Source organism: Triticum aestivum, chromosome 3A, assembly GCF_018294505.1.
Source record: "Triticum aestivum cultivar Chinese Spring chromosome 3A, IWGSC CS RefSeq v2.1, whole genome shotgun sequence".
Taxonomy (NCBI): domain Eukaryota; kingdom Viridiplantae; phylum Streptophyta; class Magnoliopsida; order Poales; family Poaceae; genus Triticum; species Triticum aestivum.
Window position 1 is genome coordinate 624,218,712 of NC_057800.1, and position 22,053 is coordinate 624,240,764.

Below are 22,053 nucleotides of genomic sequence, written 5' to 3' on the forward strand. Positions count from 1 at the left end.
TTATCTCGTCTGGGGGAGACCAGCACTACTCCGGCACCGGAACCATTCAGCATCTTGGAACCGTCGAAGAACATGGTCCAATGCTCCGAGTGAACCTGAGTTGGTAGCTGCTGTTCAATCCACTTGGCGACGAAATCTACGATTGCCTGGGACTTAATAGCCTTCTTTGCCTCAAACTTGATATCTAGAGGAAGGAGTTCAATCGTCCATTTTGCCACTCGACCGGTTGCATCCCTGTTATGCAGGATCTCTGATAATGGAGCGTCGCTGACGACTGTGATGGAATGATCAGAGAAGTAATGAGCAACTTTCTTTGTGGTCATATAAATCCCGTATACAAGCTTCTGATAATGAGGATATCTTTGCTTCGACGGGGTCAAAACTTCAAAAATATAATATACTGGGCACTGAATTTTGAAGGCCTTTCCTTCTTCTTCCCGCTCGACCGTAAGTACCATACTGACAACTTGTCCCGTGGCTGCAATGTAAAGCAGCAAAGGCTCCTTACTGATTGGGGCAGCAAGCACCGGCTCGGTGGAGAGCAGAGCTTTAAGCTCTACAAACGCTGCATCAGCTTTAGGAGTCCACTCGAACTTGTCGGACTTCTTCATCAATCGGTAAAGGGGCAATGCCTTTTCACCGAGACGAGATATGAATCGACTTAAAGCGGCCAAGCAACTAGTAAGCTTCTGGACGTCGTGCACTCGCACAGGACTTTTCATTCAGAGTATAGTGCCGACTTTTTCTGGATTGGCGTCGATTCCCCGTTCGGAAACGAGAAAACCGAGTAATTTTCCGCCAGGAACTCCGAATGTGCACTTTGATGGATTAAGCTGATATCATACCTTCTGAGGTTGGCAAAGGTTTCAGCAAGGTCAGTCAGCAGGTCGAAACCCTTCCGTGACTTGACCACAATATCATCTATGTACGCCTCCACATTCCGACTGATTTGGGTGAGCAAACACTTCTGAATCATCCTCATGAATGTGGCTCCAGCATTCTTGAGACCGAACGGCATGGTAACATAACAGAAGCACCCGAATGGAGTGATGAAGGCTGTTTTGATCTCGTCAGGTCCATACAGACGGATCTGATGGTACACGGAATAGGCGTCTAAAAAAGACAGTCGCTCACATCCCGCAGTCGAGTCGACTATCTGATCGATGCGGGGGAGAGGAAAATGATCTTTCGGGCAGGTCCGATTGATATGTTTAAAGTCAATGCACATGCGAAGTGACTTGTCCTTCTTGGGGACCATAACAACATTGGCGAGCCACTCGGAGTGGTAGATTTCTCGGATGAACTCCGCTGCTAAGAGCCGGGCCACCTCCTCGCCAATGGCCTTTCTCTTCTAGACAGCGGACCGTCAGAGATGTTCCTTGACAGGTTTTACTTTTGAGTCGACTCTTAGGCGGTGCTCAGCCAGCTCCCTGGGAACACCCGGCATGTCAGAAAGCTTCCATGCGAAAATGTCCCAGTTCTCACGGAGGAACTGGATGAGCGCTTCTTCCTATTTGGAGTCGAGTGTTGTCGAGATACGAGTTGGAGCAGCGCTGGGGTCGGTCGGGTGGATGTGAGCTGTCTTCGTATCGCCAGTCGACTGAAAAGCTGATTCTGTAGCGGGCTTCTTGGCTCACAACAAATCACTCGGGTCTGCAATCTTCTGGTATTCCTGCAACTCCACCACTGCCATCTGAGCATCGACGATCTTCGAACCTTTCTGAAAACATTCTTCCGCTTTCTTCCGGTTGCCCGTAATAGTGATCACACCTTTGGGGTCAGGCATCTTCAATTTGAGATACACGTAACATGGTCGGGCCATGAAGCGTGCATAAGCCGGCCTGCCCAAAATAGCGTGGTAGGCACTCTGGAAGTCTACAACTTCAAATGTCAACTTTTCTTTGCGGTAATTCTTGGAATCACCGAAAACCACATCAAGAGCAATCTGGCCGAGTGATTCAGCCTTCTTCCCAGGAATAACTCCATGGAAACTCATGTTGCTGGCACTGAGTCTGGACATCGGAATGCCCATCCCTTTCAACGTCTTAGCATACAATATGTTCAAACCACTGCCACCATCCATCAAGACTTTGGTTAGTCGAGTGCCTTCAACCACTGGGTCGACCACCAGAGCTTGCCTCCCAGGGGTGCCAATATGCGTTGGGTGATCGGACTGGTCGAACGTGATGGCAGTCTGAGACCATTTCAAATAACTTGGTGTCGCCGGAGCAACCATATTCACCTCTCGGTTGATGACTTTCAGTTGAATTTTGCTCTCAACATCAGCAAAAATCATCAGGGTGGAATTGACTTGGGGGTATCCATCGTCGCTATCTTCCTTGTCCTCAACTTTGTCTGACTCCTTCTCTTTATCTTTGGGCTGCTTGCCCTGGAACTGCTGGATCAAGAGTCGACACTGTCGAGTGGTATGTTTTGGGTAAATAAAATTACCCTCTTCATCTTTCTTAGTATGGATGAGGCACGGCAAATCCAACACATCATTTCCGTCATGGTCTTTAACTTTCTTGGGGTTCCAAGGTCCTTTGGGTTTCCCCTTAAACTTTCCTTGAGTCACAGCCAAGGCTTCCCCAGGAGCAGCTGACTCGGCTTTCCGCTTCTGTTTCCGATTGGAATTTCCTCCGGTTTCTTGGGCGACTGACTTCAGCTTGCCACTCCGGAGTCGATCTTCATCTTCTCCATTAGCGTACTTGGTGGCAATCTCCATCATTTGGTTCAGAGACATATCTCCGGTTCGACCGAATTTCAGATTCAGTTCTCTATACTTGACGCCTTCTTTGAAGGCACAGACTGAAGGAAATATGCCCTAGAGGCAATAATAAAGTTATTATTTATTTCCTTATATCATGATAAATGTTTATTATTCATGCTAGAATTGTATTAACCGGAAACATAATACTTGTGTGAATACATAGACAAACAAAGTGTCACTAGTATGCCTCTACTTGACTAGCTCGTTAATAGAAGATGGTTATGTTTCCTAACCATGGACAAAGAGTTGTTATTTGATTAACGGGATCACATCATTAGGTGAATGATCTGATTGACATGACCCATTCCATTAGCTTAGCACCCGATCGTTTAGTATGTTGATATTGCTTTCTTCATGACTTATACATGTTCCTCTGACTATGAGATTATGCAACTCCCGTTTGCCAGAGGAACACTTTGTGTGCTACCAAACGTCACAACGTAACTGGGTGATTATAAAGGAGCTCTACAGGTGTCTCCAAAGGTACATGTTGGGTTGGCGTATTTCGAGATTAGGATTTGTCACTCCGATTGTCGGAGAGGTATCTTTGGGCCCTCTCGGTAATGCACATCACTCGAGCCTTGCAAGCATTGCAACTAATGAGTTAGTTGTGGGATGATGTATTACAGAACGAGTAAAGAGACTTGCCGGTAACGAGATTGAACTAGGTATAGGATACCGACGATCGAATCTCGGGCAAGTAACATACCGATGACAAAGGGAACAACGTATGTTGTTATGCGGTCTGACCGATAAAAGATCTTCGTAGAATATGTAGGAGCCAATATGAGCATCCAGGTTCCGCTATTGGTTATTGACCGGAGACGTGTCTCGATCATGTCTACATTGTTCTCGAACCCGTAGGGTCCGCACGCTTAAGGTTACGATGACAGTTATATTATGAGTTTATGCATTTTGATGTACCGAAGGTTGTTCGGAGTCCCGAATGTGATCACGGACATGACGAGGAGTCTCGAAATGGTCGAGACATAAAGATTGATATATTGGAAGCCTATGATTGGATATCGGAAGTGTTCCGGGTGAAATCGGGATTTTACCGGAGTACAGGGAGGTTACCGGAACCCCCCGGGAGGTATATGGGCCTTAGTGGGCCTTAGTGGAAGAGAGGAGAGGTGGCCAGAGATGGGCTGCACGCCCCTCCCCCCTTGGTCCGAATTGGACAAGGAGAGGGGCCGGCCCCCCTTCCTCCTCTCTCTCCTCTTCCCCCCCCCTCCACGAATCCTATTCCAACTAGGAAAGGGGAGGAGTCCTACTCCCAGAAGGAGTAGGACTCCTCCTGGCGCGCCACACCTTGGCCGACCGGCCCCCCTCCCTTGAACCTTTATATACGGAGGCAGGGGCACCCCTAGAGACACAAGTTGATCCACGTGATCATATTCTTAGCCGTGTGCGGTGCCCCCTTCCACCATAGTCCTCGATAATATTGTACTGGTGCTTAGGCGAAGCCCTGCGACAGTAGTACATCAAGATCGTCACCACGCCGTCGTGCTGACGAAACTCTTCCCCGACACTTTGCTGGATCGGAGTCCGGGGATCGTCATCGAGCTGAACGTGTGCTAGAACTCGGAGGTGTCGTAGTTTCGGTGCTTGATCGGTCAGGCCGTGGAGACGTACGACTACATCAACCAAACGCTTCCGTTGTCGATCTACAACGGTACGTAGATCATACTCTCCCCTCTCGTTGCTATGCATCACCATGATCTTGCGTGAGCGTAGGAAAATTTTGAAATTACTACGAAACCCAACACAGACTGCTTGGTGGTCAGGCACATTCTCTACCGTGTAGTGCAACGTGATCCATCTCTGGATGTAATCCCTCAAGGTTTCATTCGGCTTCTGCACACAGGACCGCAGTTCCGTCAACCCTACTGGTCGTTTGCATGTTCCTTCGAATGTGGTGACAAACACTCGGGCGAGATCTTCCCAAGTGTAAATGCTGATGGGTGCTAACTGGTTCAGCCACGCTCTGGCCGAGCCCTCCAACATGAGAGGCAGGTGCTTCATGGCCACCTCATCACTGTCGCCGCCAATCTGGACGGCCACTCGGTAGTCTTCAAGCCAAGTATCGGGCTTGGACTCGCCAGTGAACTTGCTGACTCCTGTCGCCAACCTGAAGTTGGGAGGAATCACAGCGGCCCTGATGGCTCTACTAAAGCACTCTGGCCCCGAAACATGTGCTCTGCTGCTGGTAGGAGCATCTCTGTCGTGTCCTTCCCGGTGAGCTCTGTTCCTGTCAACCAAACCTTGAACGAGAATGGATCTCGCATCGAAGCCTGGCTCCCTGGAGTCGACTGGAATCCTTCGCCCAACACTACGAGGGTGCCTATCATCCTGTTGTCGAGGCACATACGACCCGCTCCTCGGGGAGGGGTGGGCACTCGACGTCGATCATCACGATCGAATCGGTGATCATATTGCTCACGGTTACCATGCTGATTACACCGGTCCCCACGTCCCTCACACCTCGGGGGCGATCTTGGGCTATGAGCCGACTGGACTGTGTCTGCGGCAACGGATCTACTGTGAATCCTGTTCCGCGACTGAGAAACAGCGGAATTCTGGTCTCCTGCTGCCCGGAGCAACACTCTGATCTGCAGCAAGCCTCTGCCAGCCTCCGACTGGGAAGGCTGAATCGACTCTGCTATGCGGGCTGCAGCTGCTAAATTCTTAATCGGAGTTCGATATACCTGCGGGGGAGGGAAGAGCTGACGTCGACTGGATTCGGGAACCCGTTGTCGCGCACGCTCGTCAAGTGCTCGCTGGAGGTTCTCCAGTCAAGTGCGCTCGGCCAAGTTTGCCAGGCGCGCGTCCTCCAAGGCACGAGCCTCGGGGGTTTCTCCAATGATATGAGTGTGCAATGCATCCATGTTCCGGCGGCGAAGTTCTTCTCTCTGCAGCGACGTGAGAGGCTCGGGAAGATATTCCTCATGAGGACGCGACAGGTCGCCTCCACGCGCGCCTCCATCGGTGCGGGGAAAACCGGGAGGACTGGGAGGTCCATCGACCATCAGAACCTCCGCCGCCGGATCGCTGCTGTCGCACTCGGATGCGGTCTCTGCGGAGCCGGTCAACAGGTCGAACAGGCCATAGAGGGATTCGTCGGGCTCGATCGCCGCGACTTGAGGGGTGGCCGACTGGCGTGCCACCGTGTGTCTCGCCCACCGCTGGAGTCTCGACCGACCAGAGCGCTTGCGCCGGTGGGAAACTAGGAGGGAGGACAACACAGGAGCCGACCGGTAGGGGGTCGACGGTTGCCGCAGGAGAACGCCGCGGACGCACGCGCTAAAGTGCGTTGCCCCGCGGACAGGGAGTGCGTCCATGTCGAGCGGAGCCTCCTGAAGCCACGCGGAGTCGTCGGCGATGAACGTGAGCGCGCCGAGACGGATCTCGCGGCCCTCCACCAAAATTCCGCCGAAAACCATGATGATTCGGGTCGGAAAAGATCGCAACTCCTCCAACAAAACGCTAAAACACCTGCCCCACGGTGGGCGCCAACTGTCGTGGTTCTAAGTCTGACAGTGATGTAGGGGGGTAAGTATGGAGAGGCAAGATCTTAGCTATAGAGGAGTTGTAGGAACACAATATTTACGAGTTCAGGCCCTTCTCGGAGGAAGTAATAGCCCTACGTCTCGGAGCCCGGAGACGGTCGACTGGATTATGCGTGTGTGAATTACAGGCATGCGAACCCTTGTCTCAGAGGAGGGGGGCGGCTTATATAGAGTGCGCCCAGACCCCAGCCAGCCCACGATACAAAGGGTTCAATGTACATTAAGGCAGGGCGTTACTGGTAACGCTAGTAATAAAGTGTTATGTGACCATAAAAGCTACTTAATAACCGACCTTTAGCATGCGGAGCGCCTTTAGGTCACCTGACCGTCGAGTGACTTGGTCTTGGTCGAGTGATTGCTTCTTGGTCGAGTATCTTCAAGTCTGTCGAGTGAGACACCTTCAAGTCGATTGAAAGATGATTTCTTCTGGAGATGTCCTTGGGTAGGTTAGTTTGGACAAGTCCACGACCCTACCCTAGGTGCATAGCTTCATCAGCGACGGCTAGGTTAACATAATGTCTCATGAACTATCAACTGAACTAACAAAAACTTCAAGGTCACCGCCCTACCACTTGTAAACTTTGGTGTTTGGTTCACATGAAAAGGAAAAACGCGAAAATTATATAAACAAATCAAATTGACGTTGTTACGGCCCAGGGATGCTTCATCATTCTGGAAGCAGGCTTAAGCAGGCTGGGCCGGGGCCCCTAGATCGGTTTATGCACTGGGCCATTGTACCGGCATATGGGCCAATTATAGATCAAGATCCAGAGGACTTGGAGTACACGTCAAGGAAACCGGCGTCCAGGGGGTCTCCTTCGCAATTGACTAGGATCCTATAACCCTAGACCGCGGTACCCATATAAACCATGGATATGCTAGTCAATAGACATCTAACCATAGAGTTGATACTCAATCCCTCGATCATTGTGTCCCCTATGCCCAATTGATATAATCGAGTAGAAAGTAGGGTTTTACCTCCTCCGTAAGGGCCTGAACTTGGGCAAACCCCATCTTGTTTCTTATTCGATCTACTCGTGTGGCCAGAGTACCCTATCAAAGGATCTGGCGGAAATAACTCCGACACAAACCGCATGGAAATGTATAATTAGCATGTTATTATGCAATAAGGATTCCAGTCTCATTCTTCGTGCGTAGGAAATTTAAAAAGAGATTCAAGTGGAATGTAAAATTCACGCGTCTTTCATCTGAAACTGAGACCAAAGAAAAACTTACTCCATTCTTCCTTTGCAACATTCATTTAAAACCAAAGGTTTAAATAGTAGTACATCTGTTTGAGTTTATTAGTCCCATCGTATTTTGAGTCAAACTTTGATCATATATTTGACTACCAAAATGTTAATGCATGTCATAAAAAATTATATCGTTGGATTTATATTTAATGTAGTCCCCAATGATATTATTTTTTGCTACATATAGCTTATACTTCATAGGCATTTTTTCTATTCCTATGTGTTTACCAAAGGAGGCCTTTGGCAAATTTAGCAATCCCATTCCTCTGAGAAAACCAACACTACGATCGAAAACTTAGAAGCATGATGTGTAGTGGTACTAGTACTTCGCTGCTAATTAAGCCAACCGAAAAATCCGTTCCACTGCCACTGGTAGCTTGCTTCGGCCTGTGCTGCCTTGGCTTTATCGGGAGGCAATGACATACCACTAGATGCTAATCAACCTGCTCGATCCACTGAGCCGAGGAGCCTATAACCGGACAACGATTCTAGATGCCGATTCCGTAACCATCCAATTCCAACGACCAGTTGAGTATCTCACATAAAAAAGACAACACGCAGAGGTCCTCAAACCACAAGCCCACAATGATTTCAGATCTCTCTCTCTCTCTCTCTCTCTCTCTACATGGCACGTACGTAGTCCTACTCCCTCGTTTTGCTTTCTCCGTAAGACAAATAACTCCACCAGCAATCCAGCATGGAGTACCGTCGTGCTACTGATAATTTGTTGGGAGTTTGTCAAAGGGCTTTTAAAGTTGGGATTTGCAAATAATTGACCTATGCATGTGGTCCAATTGCAAGGCACTTAATTCTTTTGGTTAATTGTAGTAATCACTGCAGGAGTGATTGGCTCCTTTCTCCCTTTCAATTGTTTTCTTATGATTGGTTCGAAAATGATGATGTTTTTTTGTACCACCATGATACGCCAAGGTTCATAAAAAGCACAAATCACCTCAAATATAATTTAAAAAATACATCAAAGGCCCTTCAACACCGAACTACTACTACCGCCGACAGAACGAGCCGTCGACGCATCACTGACGTCGCTTCCCTACCTAAGCCGGCTTGACCTTGTCGTTGACAACTGAGAAGTCTTCGTGCACGTGCCCCTAAGGACCAGCGTCCCAAAGCTGTAGTTGTCGCCTTTGAACACTTGAATCGATTTGAAACGCCTAGCACTAAATCTCATCGGTGCACACGCACGACAAAAAACACTACCTTGCCGCCCCAAGAAGACGACATGAATCTATATCGGAGCTCCGTCGACTCCATCCCAATGGACGAAGTTGAGGAGGATCAGAGCCCAGAAGACCAACTCAAGGACGAAGCGCCGCCGCCCGTTGGAATGTTGCCCCTGCGGAAAAAAATAACGTAAACTACTAGGCGGAGCTGAGGCACGGAGATCCCCCTCCCCGTCATAGGTCGCCTGAGCGGCAGGCAAAAGGGAGGTGGATCCCATGGGCTCACCGATGAAGTTTGATTGATATGAATGCCCCGACCATCGCAAACATGAGGGAAAGAGGAACCTTAACGAGAGAGGCATTACCCTTTTTCCGAAACTTGAGAGAATCCTGGAGAGTCATAGAGCCATCAGATCAGATATGAGGCGGAGGCGGGAACGCCTTCTGAGGCAGGGCAAAGTGGTGGTCGTGTTGGACCCGAAGAGCCGTCGAATGCGGATGAGAGCCCTCACGAGGAGGTCCCCGTCCAGCCGCCACACCATGCCATAGAGAAAAGGTTGGATTTTTTATAGCAGAGGAGAGAGTACTCAGTCGATTCACGCTAGGTTTGAGTGTTTCTTTTCTCTTTGATCGAGGGAGAAAGGTGACCGGGAACACCTGGATGATGTGGCTGCATGCCTGAGTTGAAGTAGTTGCATGTTAAGATAATGTGCAAACTGAATGATTGACGTGGCATGATGATGATGTGGACAATGTGCATGTTGATAGATTTGATAGTAGTAGGGATCAACTTCTTAAGAATGTAAGATAAGGGCATAAGCATTGCCCTATTCATTCATTAAGAAGACTTATAGAGGTTACATAACGGTGACCCAAACAATAAAAGGGATTACTCTCGTGGCATGATTGAACTCAAAGGCTTCACACCCACCACAACCCACAACTTGACCTTCTCCTTGATTCTAGCAATGATAACACTCGACAAAGATGAAAGGCCCTAAAACCCCTCACGTTACACCCGTTCCATACCTCCCATGAGATTAACATTAGAAGGGAAATGACCCCCCCTTTCTAACAGCACCACCAATGTCATTGATATTTGCCACGACACCATACTAACCCTTGACCGAGGTGAAGTTTCCACACTCCTCCGTGCGCAGGGGCATGTTTGCTTGCCATACACACTTTGCCATACTTTTGTCTCACAAGTGTGGTAAATTGAGGCAAATGTTTGGTTGCAACCATATTTGTGGAATGCCACAGTTTTTGTGGTGGCCAAATCGGTCGCCACACTTGTGGCAAAAGTTGGCTAGCAATCGAGTCTATGACGAGTGGGGTATGTGACCGCCTCCCATACGTGATGGGTGTATCTGCACTTGAAAAGGAGGTGCGCCGCCATCTCCAGCTCCCTCTTACAAAGCTGACATAAGCCATAGGCTATCCATTTTCACTTTCTTCCTCCCAAACTCCCGTCAAAATATCATTTCCAGTAGCGTGTCAATATCATAAAATGTTGAGCATGTTTTTTACTCAAGAATTCCATAATGGCCCACAAAAAAGATCCATGTTTGTACTTGATGCATTGCGGTGTGCATAATTTAAGGCTCAAATGAAGACTAGAAGTATAGTGTTTGGTATGGCATACTTTCTCTAAAGAAAAAAGTTGTTTCTGTACAATATTCAAAAACCTTCAAATATTCAAAAACATGTAAATCAAATGAGATTACAATCAACAAAATTTCTTTGTGGAACACATGCCCACATATGTCCTCAAATGCAACCAATTCTTCTTGGGATTATCTCCCCAATAAAGAGAGGAGGTGCGTATATAAATCTTCTATCATGATTTTAATTTTTGAATAAAAATCAAATTCTTTTTTTATTTAAATTGTGAAACCGATTAGCAATATGTCGATTTTAAATATTTTAGAGATTTGTCTTCACCACGCGAACCTCAAAACAATAGCATTTTATTTGATGCATTTTCTTCTGTTAACACGAGTTGCCAAGTTATGATATGAGGCTTCTGTGTTAGTAGTGAACGATTGCCATCCTAATAGCATACGCTTACCAGATAAAAAATGATGTTACTTTGCAATGTTATCCAAGTCTAAATAGTAAGTATTGAAGTGTTATCAACGGGTAAAAATCATATAAGTACTATCGTGCAAGTCTTACATAATAGCAAACCATGTATTATAACTTGATAATGAAATGCCTATAAAACACATACATCTTGTAAATAGCCAAACCACAGCATGGCAATTATTCATCGGAAAAAAAGTCGACAAACCATATCAATTTTGGTTCTAATGAGAGCGGATTGTGAATTGAATGCACCAATTGAGAAAAAAAAATCATGAAAAATTCAAAAACGTAGAATGTTGTTGATGTCATGCTTGCATGCATTCACACGGTCTTGTGTCGTGGTTTTGTCCGATGCATGCCTTAGGCATGGATGATCAAAGGGGGCCACACGACAAGGCTAGGACGCGATGCCACGACGGAAGTACCAAACTAGAGAATCAGCAACCGACTCCGTGGGAACATTTTGTTCGAAGAAGTCACTTTGTGTGGATCTCTTATGACGCAAGGCTGATTTTTGGCATCTTTATTTTGAGCTTTGCGCCATTTTTGTTCTTCGCTTCATTTGTCACATGTTATCGTTAGCATGGATTATTCTTTCATGTTTGTAGTCTTGGCAAGATGTCGTACGAGCATATGCGCGCCTCAGAAATCAACAGAACAAACATACCAGAATGTTTCCTCTCCTATGATAAGAGCACAAATTCCTGATGGGAAAAGATACATTGCGTCTTTTAGCGCGTTCAAATCTCACCATGGTCCTCACAGGAAGATCTGCTCACAGCACATGGTTCTTATAAATCCGAGACCGAGTAATCCAAAGACAGGGGCAACAGTCCACCAGTAACAGCACCCAAACCACCAAACACTTTGCTCCGAAGCAAATCAGCATTCCCTGTCATCCCTCTTCATCCTCTTCTTCTTGACAGCCCTCCCTCCCCATCGCAAAACCCAGACAGACACAGCACCAAAACGGCCGCCCCCCCGAGCCGGGGCCCACCTCCCCCCCTCCGCCAACTTCGCCCCGCAGCCCGACGCAGCGCGACTCAACACTCCCCCAACCCTCGCCAGTCGCCACCTCCCTCCCTCCGGCTCCTCCCCCCAGAGTAAGCTCCCCCCAAACCCTTCCTCTCCCCGGCCCGCCTCCCGATGGGCAATTGCTCCCCCTCCCCGCGCCGCCGCCGCCCGTCGCCGGCCGGCTCCCCGCCCTCCCACTCCAGCGCGGCCTCCGGCGGCGGCGGGAGCGCCGCCGCCACCACGGTGTCGCCGTACGCGCTCGCCAGATCCCCCTCGGTCTCAGTCTCCGTCGACCCGGAGGCCGACGCCGAGCGGGGGGGCGTGGTCCGCGTGTACGGCTCCGACGGCTGCCCCGTCGCGTGGCGCCTCCGCGTGGCGCTGCTGTACAAGGCGGCGGCGCCCGTGCACTTCACGCCGTCCGAGGCGGCCCCGCTCGGCCGCCCCGTGCTCCGCCTCTCCGCCGCCGACCCGGAGCTCTGCGGCGCCGCCGACGAGCTGCTGCGCCACGTCGACGCGCGCTTCGAGGGCAAGCCCCGCGTCGCGCCGCCCGACCGCCCGCCGGCCGCGCGCGCCTCGCTGGCCGCCGCGGCCGCCGAGGAGGTGGCCGAGATGGTGCGGCTGCAGCACCGCAGCGCGGAGCGGCACCTCGAGGGCGTCGCCGCCAAGCTGGCGGAGATGGTGAAGAAGGGGGCGAAGAAGGCCGGCAAGGGGCGGAGCGTGGCGGTGGAGGGAGCCGAGGTGCGGAGGCTGGGCAAGTGGTACGGCGACGCCATGGAGGTGATGCTGGAGCACGCCAGGATGGAGGAGCGCGTGCTGTTCCCCGACATCCAGAGGGCTTCGTTCCCAGGTCAATTTCAGCCCGATCCCATTCCCCATTCGTTTCAGCATTTCAGCTTCTCTGTTACTCTAACTTCAGGATTTCTGAGGGTTTGACGTACTATAAGGTGCATTTCCAATTGGGCGGTTCCCTCAGTGTCGTCTTCTGCATTTCCCTGTCCCTTTTGACATTCCGGGTGCATTCACCGCCTGTGGGCAACTGCTCCGCGTCCCTACTATAAATTGCTTTGCGCCGGCCGTGTACTCGTGCTGCTGAATTCTCATGGATTTGCAGAATCTGCCGTGACAGGAAGGGATGGGGATGGGATCGCTCTTTTCCTTTCTCTACTGTGTTCCTTGTCGATCAAAATGCTTCTGGTTGCTTTACCTTTGTAGCTGCACATGGACATTTTCTCTCATCCGATTGGTAAAGACGAACAAGGTAACAAAAGACAGTGATGTCGTGTAGTAGAGCAGAAGCCACTGATAGAAAAATGCCCTTGTCATTTTCCTTCCAAGTGCAAAACAGAAGCAAAAATGGGGGCGTTGCGAGAATCGAACTCACGACCTCCCGCACCCGAAGCGGGAATCATACCACTAGACCAAACGCCCTTGTTGTTAACCTCGATCCAAGAGCTTAATTAAGCTGTTGTTTAATCACGCCCATATGATTGAGTAACTGCAGTCCAATCTGATCCTAAAAGTATTTTATGCGCAGGGGTGTGCGATAAGGTTCAGGAGCAGCACGGGAAGCACCTGCCCATGATGAACGGAATCAAGGAGGATATAAAAACGCTTCTGACGCTGGAGCTGGGCAGCGCCCTCTTCTATGAAGTGCTGGTCAACCTCTCCGTCCGCCTCAAAGCGTTGCAGGTACGTACATGCTCTCTTGTGCATTTGGTGGTTACCACTAATTGCATTTGGTGGCTGTTTCATCTAGCTTATTCTGCTTAAAGCTTTACTGTTCTGTACTCTGCATTGCTTGTGAGATCTTGCAAGTTTGTATTTGGACTGTGCTACTAGTATGTTTCAGTATCATATATCGGAAAGAATATGCAGGTGGCTTTGGAATTGTGCTATATGAAAAGTCATTTCGCGGAGGTTGATATGCAAGCTTCACCTTTTGTGACTTGCAAGGCTTGTCTACTGCCTTCAGGCAAAAGTGCCACCAGTAATTTGTTGGTGTGGATGTTATCCTCTCATAATCAGTACCCCTTTTGCTAATGACCCGACAAGAGATATACTCTCAGAAAGGCAGTAACCGAAAGTGAGGTACAATGATGAGAGTTCACCTAGTCCCACGAGAAAAAATATACTGATTCCTTGCTTCTTCCATGGAAAAGTTGGTTGTGTTGCACTACTGTCCCTTGCACTTTTGGAAGATCATGTGGCCCTGGATAAGGGCCACTACCAACCTGTTTGCTCTGTAAAACTTCATAGTTTGAGCAGCACATTGTATTGTAGGGTTAATTTTAGTGTTCAAGTTGGACACAGACCCACTACCATGGCAGTTGCATACAGCTCTACTACCATATTACCACATTATTATTGTGTGAGTGGAAAGCTTAGGCGAAAGCAGGGTGCAGCCTGGTCTGACCTGTTTACCTTGTATGATTTGCTTTTGAGGATTTCAGTGGCACATGTAGGGTCTGGTTAGTGTCGTAACTTCGAGAATTGGATATGGATCCTCCACCATTGCGTACAGCTCTACCACTGCACTAGAGTTTTGCGCCTGGAAAGTTGTGAGGAGAGTCAGCCTGGCTGAAGCTAGAGTGCAGCCTGGCCTAAGCAATTAAGAAAGTTGCTTTGCAAGACATTGGATTTTAGCTGTTATTCTCACTACAGCTAGGTGTATCCACATGTGCCTACCAAGCTGATGAAAGGAGTTGACGTAGCTCAGCATACTGCTAAGATCATACATGTAATCATCAGGAGCACTTCCATGGATGCTTTGCCGCGTTGATTTGCCATGCAGTATCTTGGCATTAAGTTGTATGCAGACAACAACGGCTTCGCTCAGAACCAACTTAGAAGGGTCGACAACTTCTACAATCTATTCGTTACTCCCTCCGTAACTTGATATAAGATGTCTTTTTGACACTATTATACTGTATTAAGTTATGGAGGGAGTAGTTGTTAATGTTACAGTGAAATGATGTACATGCATGCTAGAATAGTGTGAAAGGTGTACCTAAATATGGAGTATTTGGAAATGATCTCCTGTGATAGGATCATTATACATTATCCTTATCTGGTACTCCCTCTGTCTGGAAAAACTTGTCCCAAGCTTGTTTCTCAAATGGATGTATCTAGCACTAACTTGATGCTAGATACATCCATTTGAGAGACAAGCTTTTTCGGAAGGAGGGAGTAGTAACTTGTAAATATTTGTTATATATTGATTCTTTAGGATAATATATCAAATGATTACATAAGCAATCACAATTTTTTTTCATGCTTGGTGTGGATCTGAAATTAATCAAACACTGGCAGGATCACACCAAGGAGCACTTCAAGGAGGAAGAGAAGGATATGCTCCCACGATTGGAATCAGTACGGCGGATGCAGCGCGAGGAGGGGAATGTTCCTGACAAGTCCAACTCCGGATGGGCGTCGGAGGCCATGGGCACAATGGAGATGACGCACTCGAAGCTCTTCCCCTTCTTCATGACCGGGCTCATGCCTCAGGAGGCCGTGCAGTACCTCGACCTGGTGTGCAGATGCACCAAGAACACCCGGCATCTGGTCTCCATGCTCAGGTCGCTCGCGGAGCGTCTGGAGGACGCGAACCCGTCGATAATCCACAACAACCCCACACGACTATATGAGCACCTACTTGTAAAATCCCCATAAGCTTTAGATCCAGCAAAAAAAATTATTTACGTGCCACGTAAATTGTGAATGCCAACCAGCCCTCTTCTTTTCTCTTGTGTGGAGTGCAGCCATGTAATTCTTGGGTTTATTGGGTGAGAGCGTGTATATCTATCTTATCACTCCGAAGTGTGCAAGGGAAATGAAAATTTGGAGTGATAGCAATGGCAGCGTTTTTTTTTACCGATCTGCTTAGTTTAATCACTGTTTCTGGGTGTTGGTGGATTGATAATGATCTGATCCCGCAAGGCCATGGCTATCCAGATCTGATCTGTGATCTACGATCTGTAAGGTGATGAGATTCTTTGGGTTGACAAGTTCATTTTGTTGATATGACACGATTTTGACTGATGCAGACCATTCAACCTGGCCAGTTTGACAGATCATCAGTTTATCCGGTGATGGACTAGGGCAGGCAACCTGAAAAATGAGTTTATGGTAAGATTAGTTCTGGTAGCAGCTAAACAAAGGGACCACTTAGTAATCTCACCAGTCAAAAAGACATGAACCTGTCTTTTTCATTCATCAAATTAAACATTAATTCTTTGAATTTGAGGAGTTAAAAAGAACATGAACCTAACACACTTCTAAAATACAAATTTTAACTCCCTATGTTTCTTTTTGGCATTCATCATTGACTATAAGCGTGCAACTTCACTAGTTCAAACAAGACATTTATTAACTCTGCTTTTGCTCTGCTTCAGCTATCTACTACTCCCTTCGTCCCATAATATAAAAGCGTTTTTAACACCAGTGTAATGTCAAAAACGCTCTTATATTATGATGAGACGGCGGGGGGAGTTGATTAGAGTGTTTTTTTCTCTCCGAGCAACTATTGATTGGTAGTGGTACAATTTGCTTCTGACCCTTGAAACACACAAAGGACTATTACTATTAGAGAGTGCCTTATTATAGTTAATGGCTGAACAAAAGTTTCACTAGGCTGGGGCCATCTCTTGGCCCAGAAAGAAAAAGGAAACAAAATAAGTACATGCGATTTCTTGTTGTATGGCTTGGCTCAAATGTTTGCAGAATCAACGGGGTTCCAATTCCAATCCCAAGCTTTGATACGAATCCAGCCCACATTATCATTTTACCACGAGCAAGCAACTCTTTGATTGATACTGTTCGCTTCTGCCTGTATTAATACACTAGCTTTCGAAACCAGAAAGGAGCTGAAGCGCTATGGGGCACGACGACGACGTTCTTCATCTCGGCCAGCCCGGGATTCATGTCCAGCCCCACGCGGAACACTGCCACCACAACAGCATCCAGTCTGAAAACTGATTGAATACTTGAATAACAGTGCAACAAAGTATATATGACCTTAACTGCAGTTTTTAGGACAGTGTAACATCGTCATCTAGCATACCACTGATCAGACAATTAAGCAACAATAATGAATGAAACAAGCTGTAAGGTTTTTATGAATGATTAATAGAGTGGCTGCATGCATCGCCCAGATGCAGAGGTCGGGAGTCTTACTCCTTTTCAAAAAAAAAAGAGAATGAAACAAGGAGAGGGCACCTTGAGGCGGCAGTTAGTTGTCAATGACAGTGAAGAAGCAGAGATGTCCGAGCATGAGCAACACAAATGTACACAGCGGAAGAAAATAAGCAATTAATCACCCACTCGCTAAAATAAAATCGCAAAAAGCAAAACAGTCAGGCATTCTTCAAAACAGCATTTCATTGACCATGCGTGCTCCTTAGCTTCTCAATCCAGGAATAGTTGCTTTGCAGGTTTCTTCATGCATGATCAACACTTGCTCGACAACCTATTTATTTACCACAAAAAAACTATTGATATCAAGAAGCATAGTATAGATTGGAATGTAGAAATAAAACACACAACTTAGGAGAAGGAGGCCTACCTCGGTAACTCAAGCTGGCAATGGTTAACCGTTACCCGCGTCCCTGTGGGTAATTAATCTATCAGGGGACGGGTATGGGTTAGCTTTAATGCCTACGGGGAAGCCGGTTGGTCAAATACCTTACTCAGCGCGCGTAAGATGGGGATGGGGATGGGATAGCATTACCTGTGCCCGCTACCCGCCTTACCCATTAAGGCCTTATATGTGGGCTTTAAAATTAGTAGACCCCATGTAATTGCTGCCCTTACCCACCCAAAACTCCTTTCATCCCATCCCTTTGACAAAAAAGCCCCAAGAAAGCCCTAACCTAGCCACGACATATTATTTATTGTGCTGAAATGCTATGTTTTCTACTGAAATGCTATAAAAGGTTGTTGTTGATTGCTTGTATGGGTTTCTCCATGGGGATAAAAAAACTCGGCGGGGGTGGGGACAGGAATATTTTTATCACCACAGACGAGTATGGGGCTGGGGACGGGCATGAGAAGGATGTCGCGGGGATGGGAGTCCAATACCCGCTTGGGTAATCCCCATTGCCAGTGTTATCGGTAACACACTGTCCTCCTCAAGGTTTGTATTGAACAATTCATATATTGCACTCATACATCATAGTCACAAGAAAACCTTTGCCATGTAGACCGGCTTATAAGGTGGGCCCACACCCGTGACGGTGGTGAAGCAGTTCCAACCAAAGATGCCAAAGTTGTTTCATCGCGAAATAGGAAAATATGAGTTTTTTGGTCTCGTTGAACTCGTACCAAATTTGGTCTCGTTGAACTCGTACCAAATTTGGTCTGGTTTGGTATTATTTGGCTTTTTTCCTTTGGAGGCATGATAGATAGATATAGCCATCCACCCATTGCCCAACCTGCCTTGCCCCAATACGTAAATACCCTCACCCGGACGGACCCCAGAAGCCCAACCCAACCCACCACGCAACAAAGCTTCCATCTTCTTATTCCGCCGCCGCCACTAGAGTTTCCCCTTCTCGCTAAGGGTTCATCGGTCCCCAGCCCTTCCACCCCAACCCCAGCTCGGATCCAGGCGATGGCGGTCACGGGAGACACCAAGAAGATCAAGATGATCATGCTAAAGACCTCAGATGGTGATGAGTTTGAGGTCGAGGAGGCGGTCGCCATGGAGTCCCTGACCATCCGCCACATGATCGAGGATGAGTGCGCCGACAACGAGATCCTAATCCCCAACGTCGATTCCAAGATCCTCTCCAAGGTCATCGAGTACTGCTACAAGCACGTCCATGCCAAGCCATGCGCTACCGCCGGTGGATCCACCTGTGTCGTTGCATCTGATACCGCGGCTAACGCCACCCTAGCAGAGGACCTCAAGAACTGGGATGTAGAGTCCGTCAAGGTCAACCCGACCGTCCTCTACGACATCATCCTGGTATGATATCCTTTAGTTCGACAATCTCCTTTTTCTAGATCTATTTTTTCTTTTTGTTCCCCGTCAGGGACTCAAATCTAGATTGGGTTTGCACGTCTTGCATATTAGCTTGGGTGGAATACTCATATCATCATCAAGGTAGATTCTCGATTCATTTCGATTCGATTAGATTAGGTTTAGGTTATACATGATCTTGCTCTATTGGCGATGTCCAAAATTCCTAAAATAAAAGGAAAAACTTCCCACTTTCCTAAACTAAGGACGGGAAATAAGAAGGCGAGCATATCTTCTAAATTAATCATACTCAACTCAACCCTTCCTAGAATGGGGTATTAACACATTGGCCAACCATACACAATCATAGTAAATAGGTCAGGGCATCTTTTTGTGGTTTGTATGTTTCATTGATATATGTACATTGTTGTCATGCATAACCTGGGAATTTTTTATTATGATCAGTGTGAACTTACTAGATGCACTATCATTGTGCAAGTAAATTGTATATGATTAACTTGCCGAAACAATGGGCCACTCATAACAATATATGTTTTTTTATGATTATGTTACATATATGAATGCTTCTCTCTGACAACGACCAGTCACTTTACGTCTTGTTTTGTGTTTTATTATCTTGTAACACATCTTAATGCAAGGCAACCTATCTAATTATCCATGTTCTATAGCCATTATAGATTAATGCTTTTCTGTGACACTATGTGGTTCTTATTGCCCCCTCTTAGGCTGCATGCTATCTTAACATCGAGGCACTGGTGAACCTAATATCCCAGACTATGACCGACATGATCAAGGGCAAAACTACGGAGGAGATACGCAAGATGTTCAACCTGAAGAACGACTTCATGCTCGAGGAGTAGGAGAAGATTCATAGGGAGAACCAATGGGCATTTGAGTAGAGGAGCGTCTAAGCTACACTGAATGAACGCTTACTGTTCATCATGTCAACCTTTGAGATCCCTTCTTTATGTCGTAATGGGTTTTAATTTCTGGGCCCTATGAGGTGGTTATGTTTGAGAGAACAAAAAACTATTGTGGTTAGTGGTCATCACTTGTCAAACATCGTATCATTTTCATAAGCTTCATTCCCCACTCACCTAAAGCACTCATACAATCAATATTTTCTCTTGAGCCATTGTGAAATCATAATGTAGTTGCTTAACATGCCTATATGCTCAACCGTCCGATCAACCATTCAGCGCGACCTACCGGTTTGCAACATAGGCCATGTTGCGCTCACTGATTTGTGCTAGTGGTAGCTCGTCCAGCCACAGGTGAATGTTTGTGACATGGATCATATTGGGGTCACTTGCAAGTTGCAACAATGACGACAACACCAAGCAGGTCGAAATCCCTGCGACACGCGGCGGGCGGCTGTACCATTAGCCGGCTCCATGCCACGTTCTCCGATTTGGATCAAGAGGTCGCATATATGCTTCATTTGGATGCAGGGGAAAAGCAATTGAAGCACCGTGCCCTAGCCCCCTATGGCACACTTGCTGGAGCATGCCGGAGTTCGGCATCGGTGCTCGGTCTGAAGAGAATAGAGAAATGGAGGGAGAGATGGTGAGAAAGAGATGAGTTGAGAGGAAGACAATGTGGGTGCCGTGGATGCTTCTAGAGAGGTATGGGATGACACGGGAGGGGTTGACGGGAAATGTGTCACTCGTCGATGCACACTCTTGTATTAGCGCGGTTATTGCAAGTGCTTACCAAAAATGGGCCTTTTGATTTTTTGCCACCACTTACTTGGGACTTTGACGATTTGCCACTGGTTAGTTTGTAATTGATATTTTGACACTTCTTAGGTGCTCTTTTTCAATAAAAAAACAATACTAAGTACCTTCAAATGTTTTCGATAATATGCATATGCATAAAAATAGTGGACAATAACACTCTTTGCGCCTGTTCGACTGAAGAGGTAGACAAAATTAGAAATCCTCAATGTCCCTGCTCTTCTGGCCCTCGATTTCTTGCTATTTGTTGTTTGGGACAGATTTGGAGGCTGACTTGTGGGTCTACTAGGTTGACGTGTACGAAAGGCTTTGTCAACTTAGGTCATAAACAATGCTAGCAGCAGTGACCGTTGCATGTTAATCCAAGAACCGTGCTGCTTCTTCAACCTCTGGTCTTCTTGCTCCAGCCGCCCAAACCAGCGTCGGCCGTACTGCCTGCTCATGCCTCCCGTGGCCGACTGTTCTGCCATGCAGGCATAACCACTCCACACTACTCCCATCGCTGGCCTGACCATCCCTCTATGCACCCACAGTTCCTGTTATTTTCCGACGACGGCAGATGAACCAGTAAGTCCTCGTACTCCCCTCCGTGTGGGAAACAACTGGCGAGTCTTCTCTGGCTCCGGGTCATTCCCTTCCTAGGCCTCGCCGTCGTCCACCGCCCTGGTGCTCTCAATGCGGCGTGGTCAACGTGATCAATGAATGACATCCATCGGAAGAGGACTGTATGTGGAGAGGATGACAGCTGGGTCCACCGCCGCATGCAAGGAAGTGCCTCCTTATTACACGCAAAATAATGATTCTTCCACCTGACAGCGGGGACCCACCGGAAGGGCCTCTTTATTTTGTGAAAAAAAGTTCCTTCGGCTGACAGCTCAGACCCACCAGCTATATCTTCGCACGCAAGGAAGTGCCTCCTTATTACGCACAAAAAAATGAATATTCCCCCTGCTAGCTGGGACCCACCATATTTGGAGGCTGACTTGTGGGCCTACTAAGTTGACGCGGACATAGGATTTGTCAACTTAGGCAATATAAATGATTCTAGCTGCAGTGATCGTACGATGTCCATCCAACGACCATCGTGTTTCTTCAACCTCTGGTCTTCTTGCTCCAGCCGCTCAAACCATCGCTAGTCGTGCCGCCTGCTCCTATGTCCCGTGGCCGGCTATGCTGTCACGCAGGCCTCACCGCCCCACCCTACTCCCATCACTGGCCTGGCCATCCCTGTACTCACCCAGATATCCTATTATTCTCCGGCGGCGACAGCCTCACACTGCAGCCGAACTAGTAAACCCTCGTACTCCTGCCCGTGTGGGAAACAACTACCTAGTCTTCTCCGGCTCTGGGTCATTCCCTTCTTAGGCCTCGCCGTCGTCCACTGCCTAGGTGCTCTCGGTGCGGCGTGGTCAACGTGGTCAAGGAACGACTTCCATCGGAAGAGGACTGTACGTGGAGAGGTT

The 22,053-nt window shown here is 47.8% G+C and overlaps 2 protein-coding genes and 1 non-coding gene across 3 annotated transcripts; 2 read left to right on the top strand and 1 right to left on the bottom strand.

The window, feature by feature from the left end:
* The first annotated feature begins 11,693 nt into the window (after nucleotides 1–11,693).
* Nucleotides 11,694–15,745, top strand: LOC123062687 (uncharacterized). Its single transcript, XM_044486324.1, has 3 exons — nucleotides 11,694–12,722; nucleotides 13,410–13,564; nucleotides 15,185–15,745. Exons 1-3 carry the CDS (start codon nucleotides 12,008–12,010, stop codon nucleotides 15,542–15,544), a joined length of 1,230 nt encoding a protein of 409 aa, XP_044342259.1. The 5' UTR covers nucleotides 11,694–12,007; the 3' UTR covers nucleotides 15,545–15,745.
* TRNAP-CGG (transfer RNA proline (anticodon CGG)) lies at nucleotides 13,232–13,303 on the bottom strand. Its single transcript has one exon. It is a non-coding gene; the product is annotated as a tRNA-Pro (tRNA).
* A 2,626-nt stretch (nucleotides 15,746–18,371) lies between the features above and the next one.
* On the top strand, nucleotides 18,372–19,931 carry LOC123058817 (SKP1-like protein 1). Its single transcript, XM_044481491.1, has 2 exons — nucleotides 18,372–18,839; nucleotides 19,580–19,931. The coding sequence occupies exons 1-2, from the start codon at nucleotides 18,483–18,485 to the stop codon at nucleotides 19,712–19,714; spliced, it is 492 nt and encodes a 163-aa protein (XP_044337426.1). The 5' UTR covers nucleotides 18,372–18,482; the 3' UTR covers nucleotides 19,715–19,931.
* The last annotated feature ends 2,122 nt before the right edge of the window (nucleotides 19,932–22,053 follow it).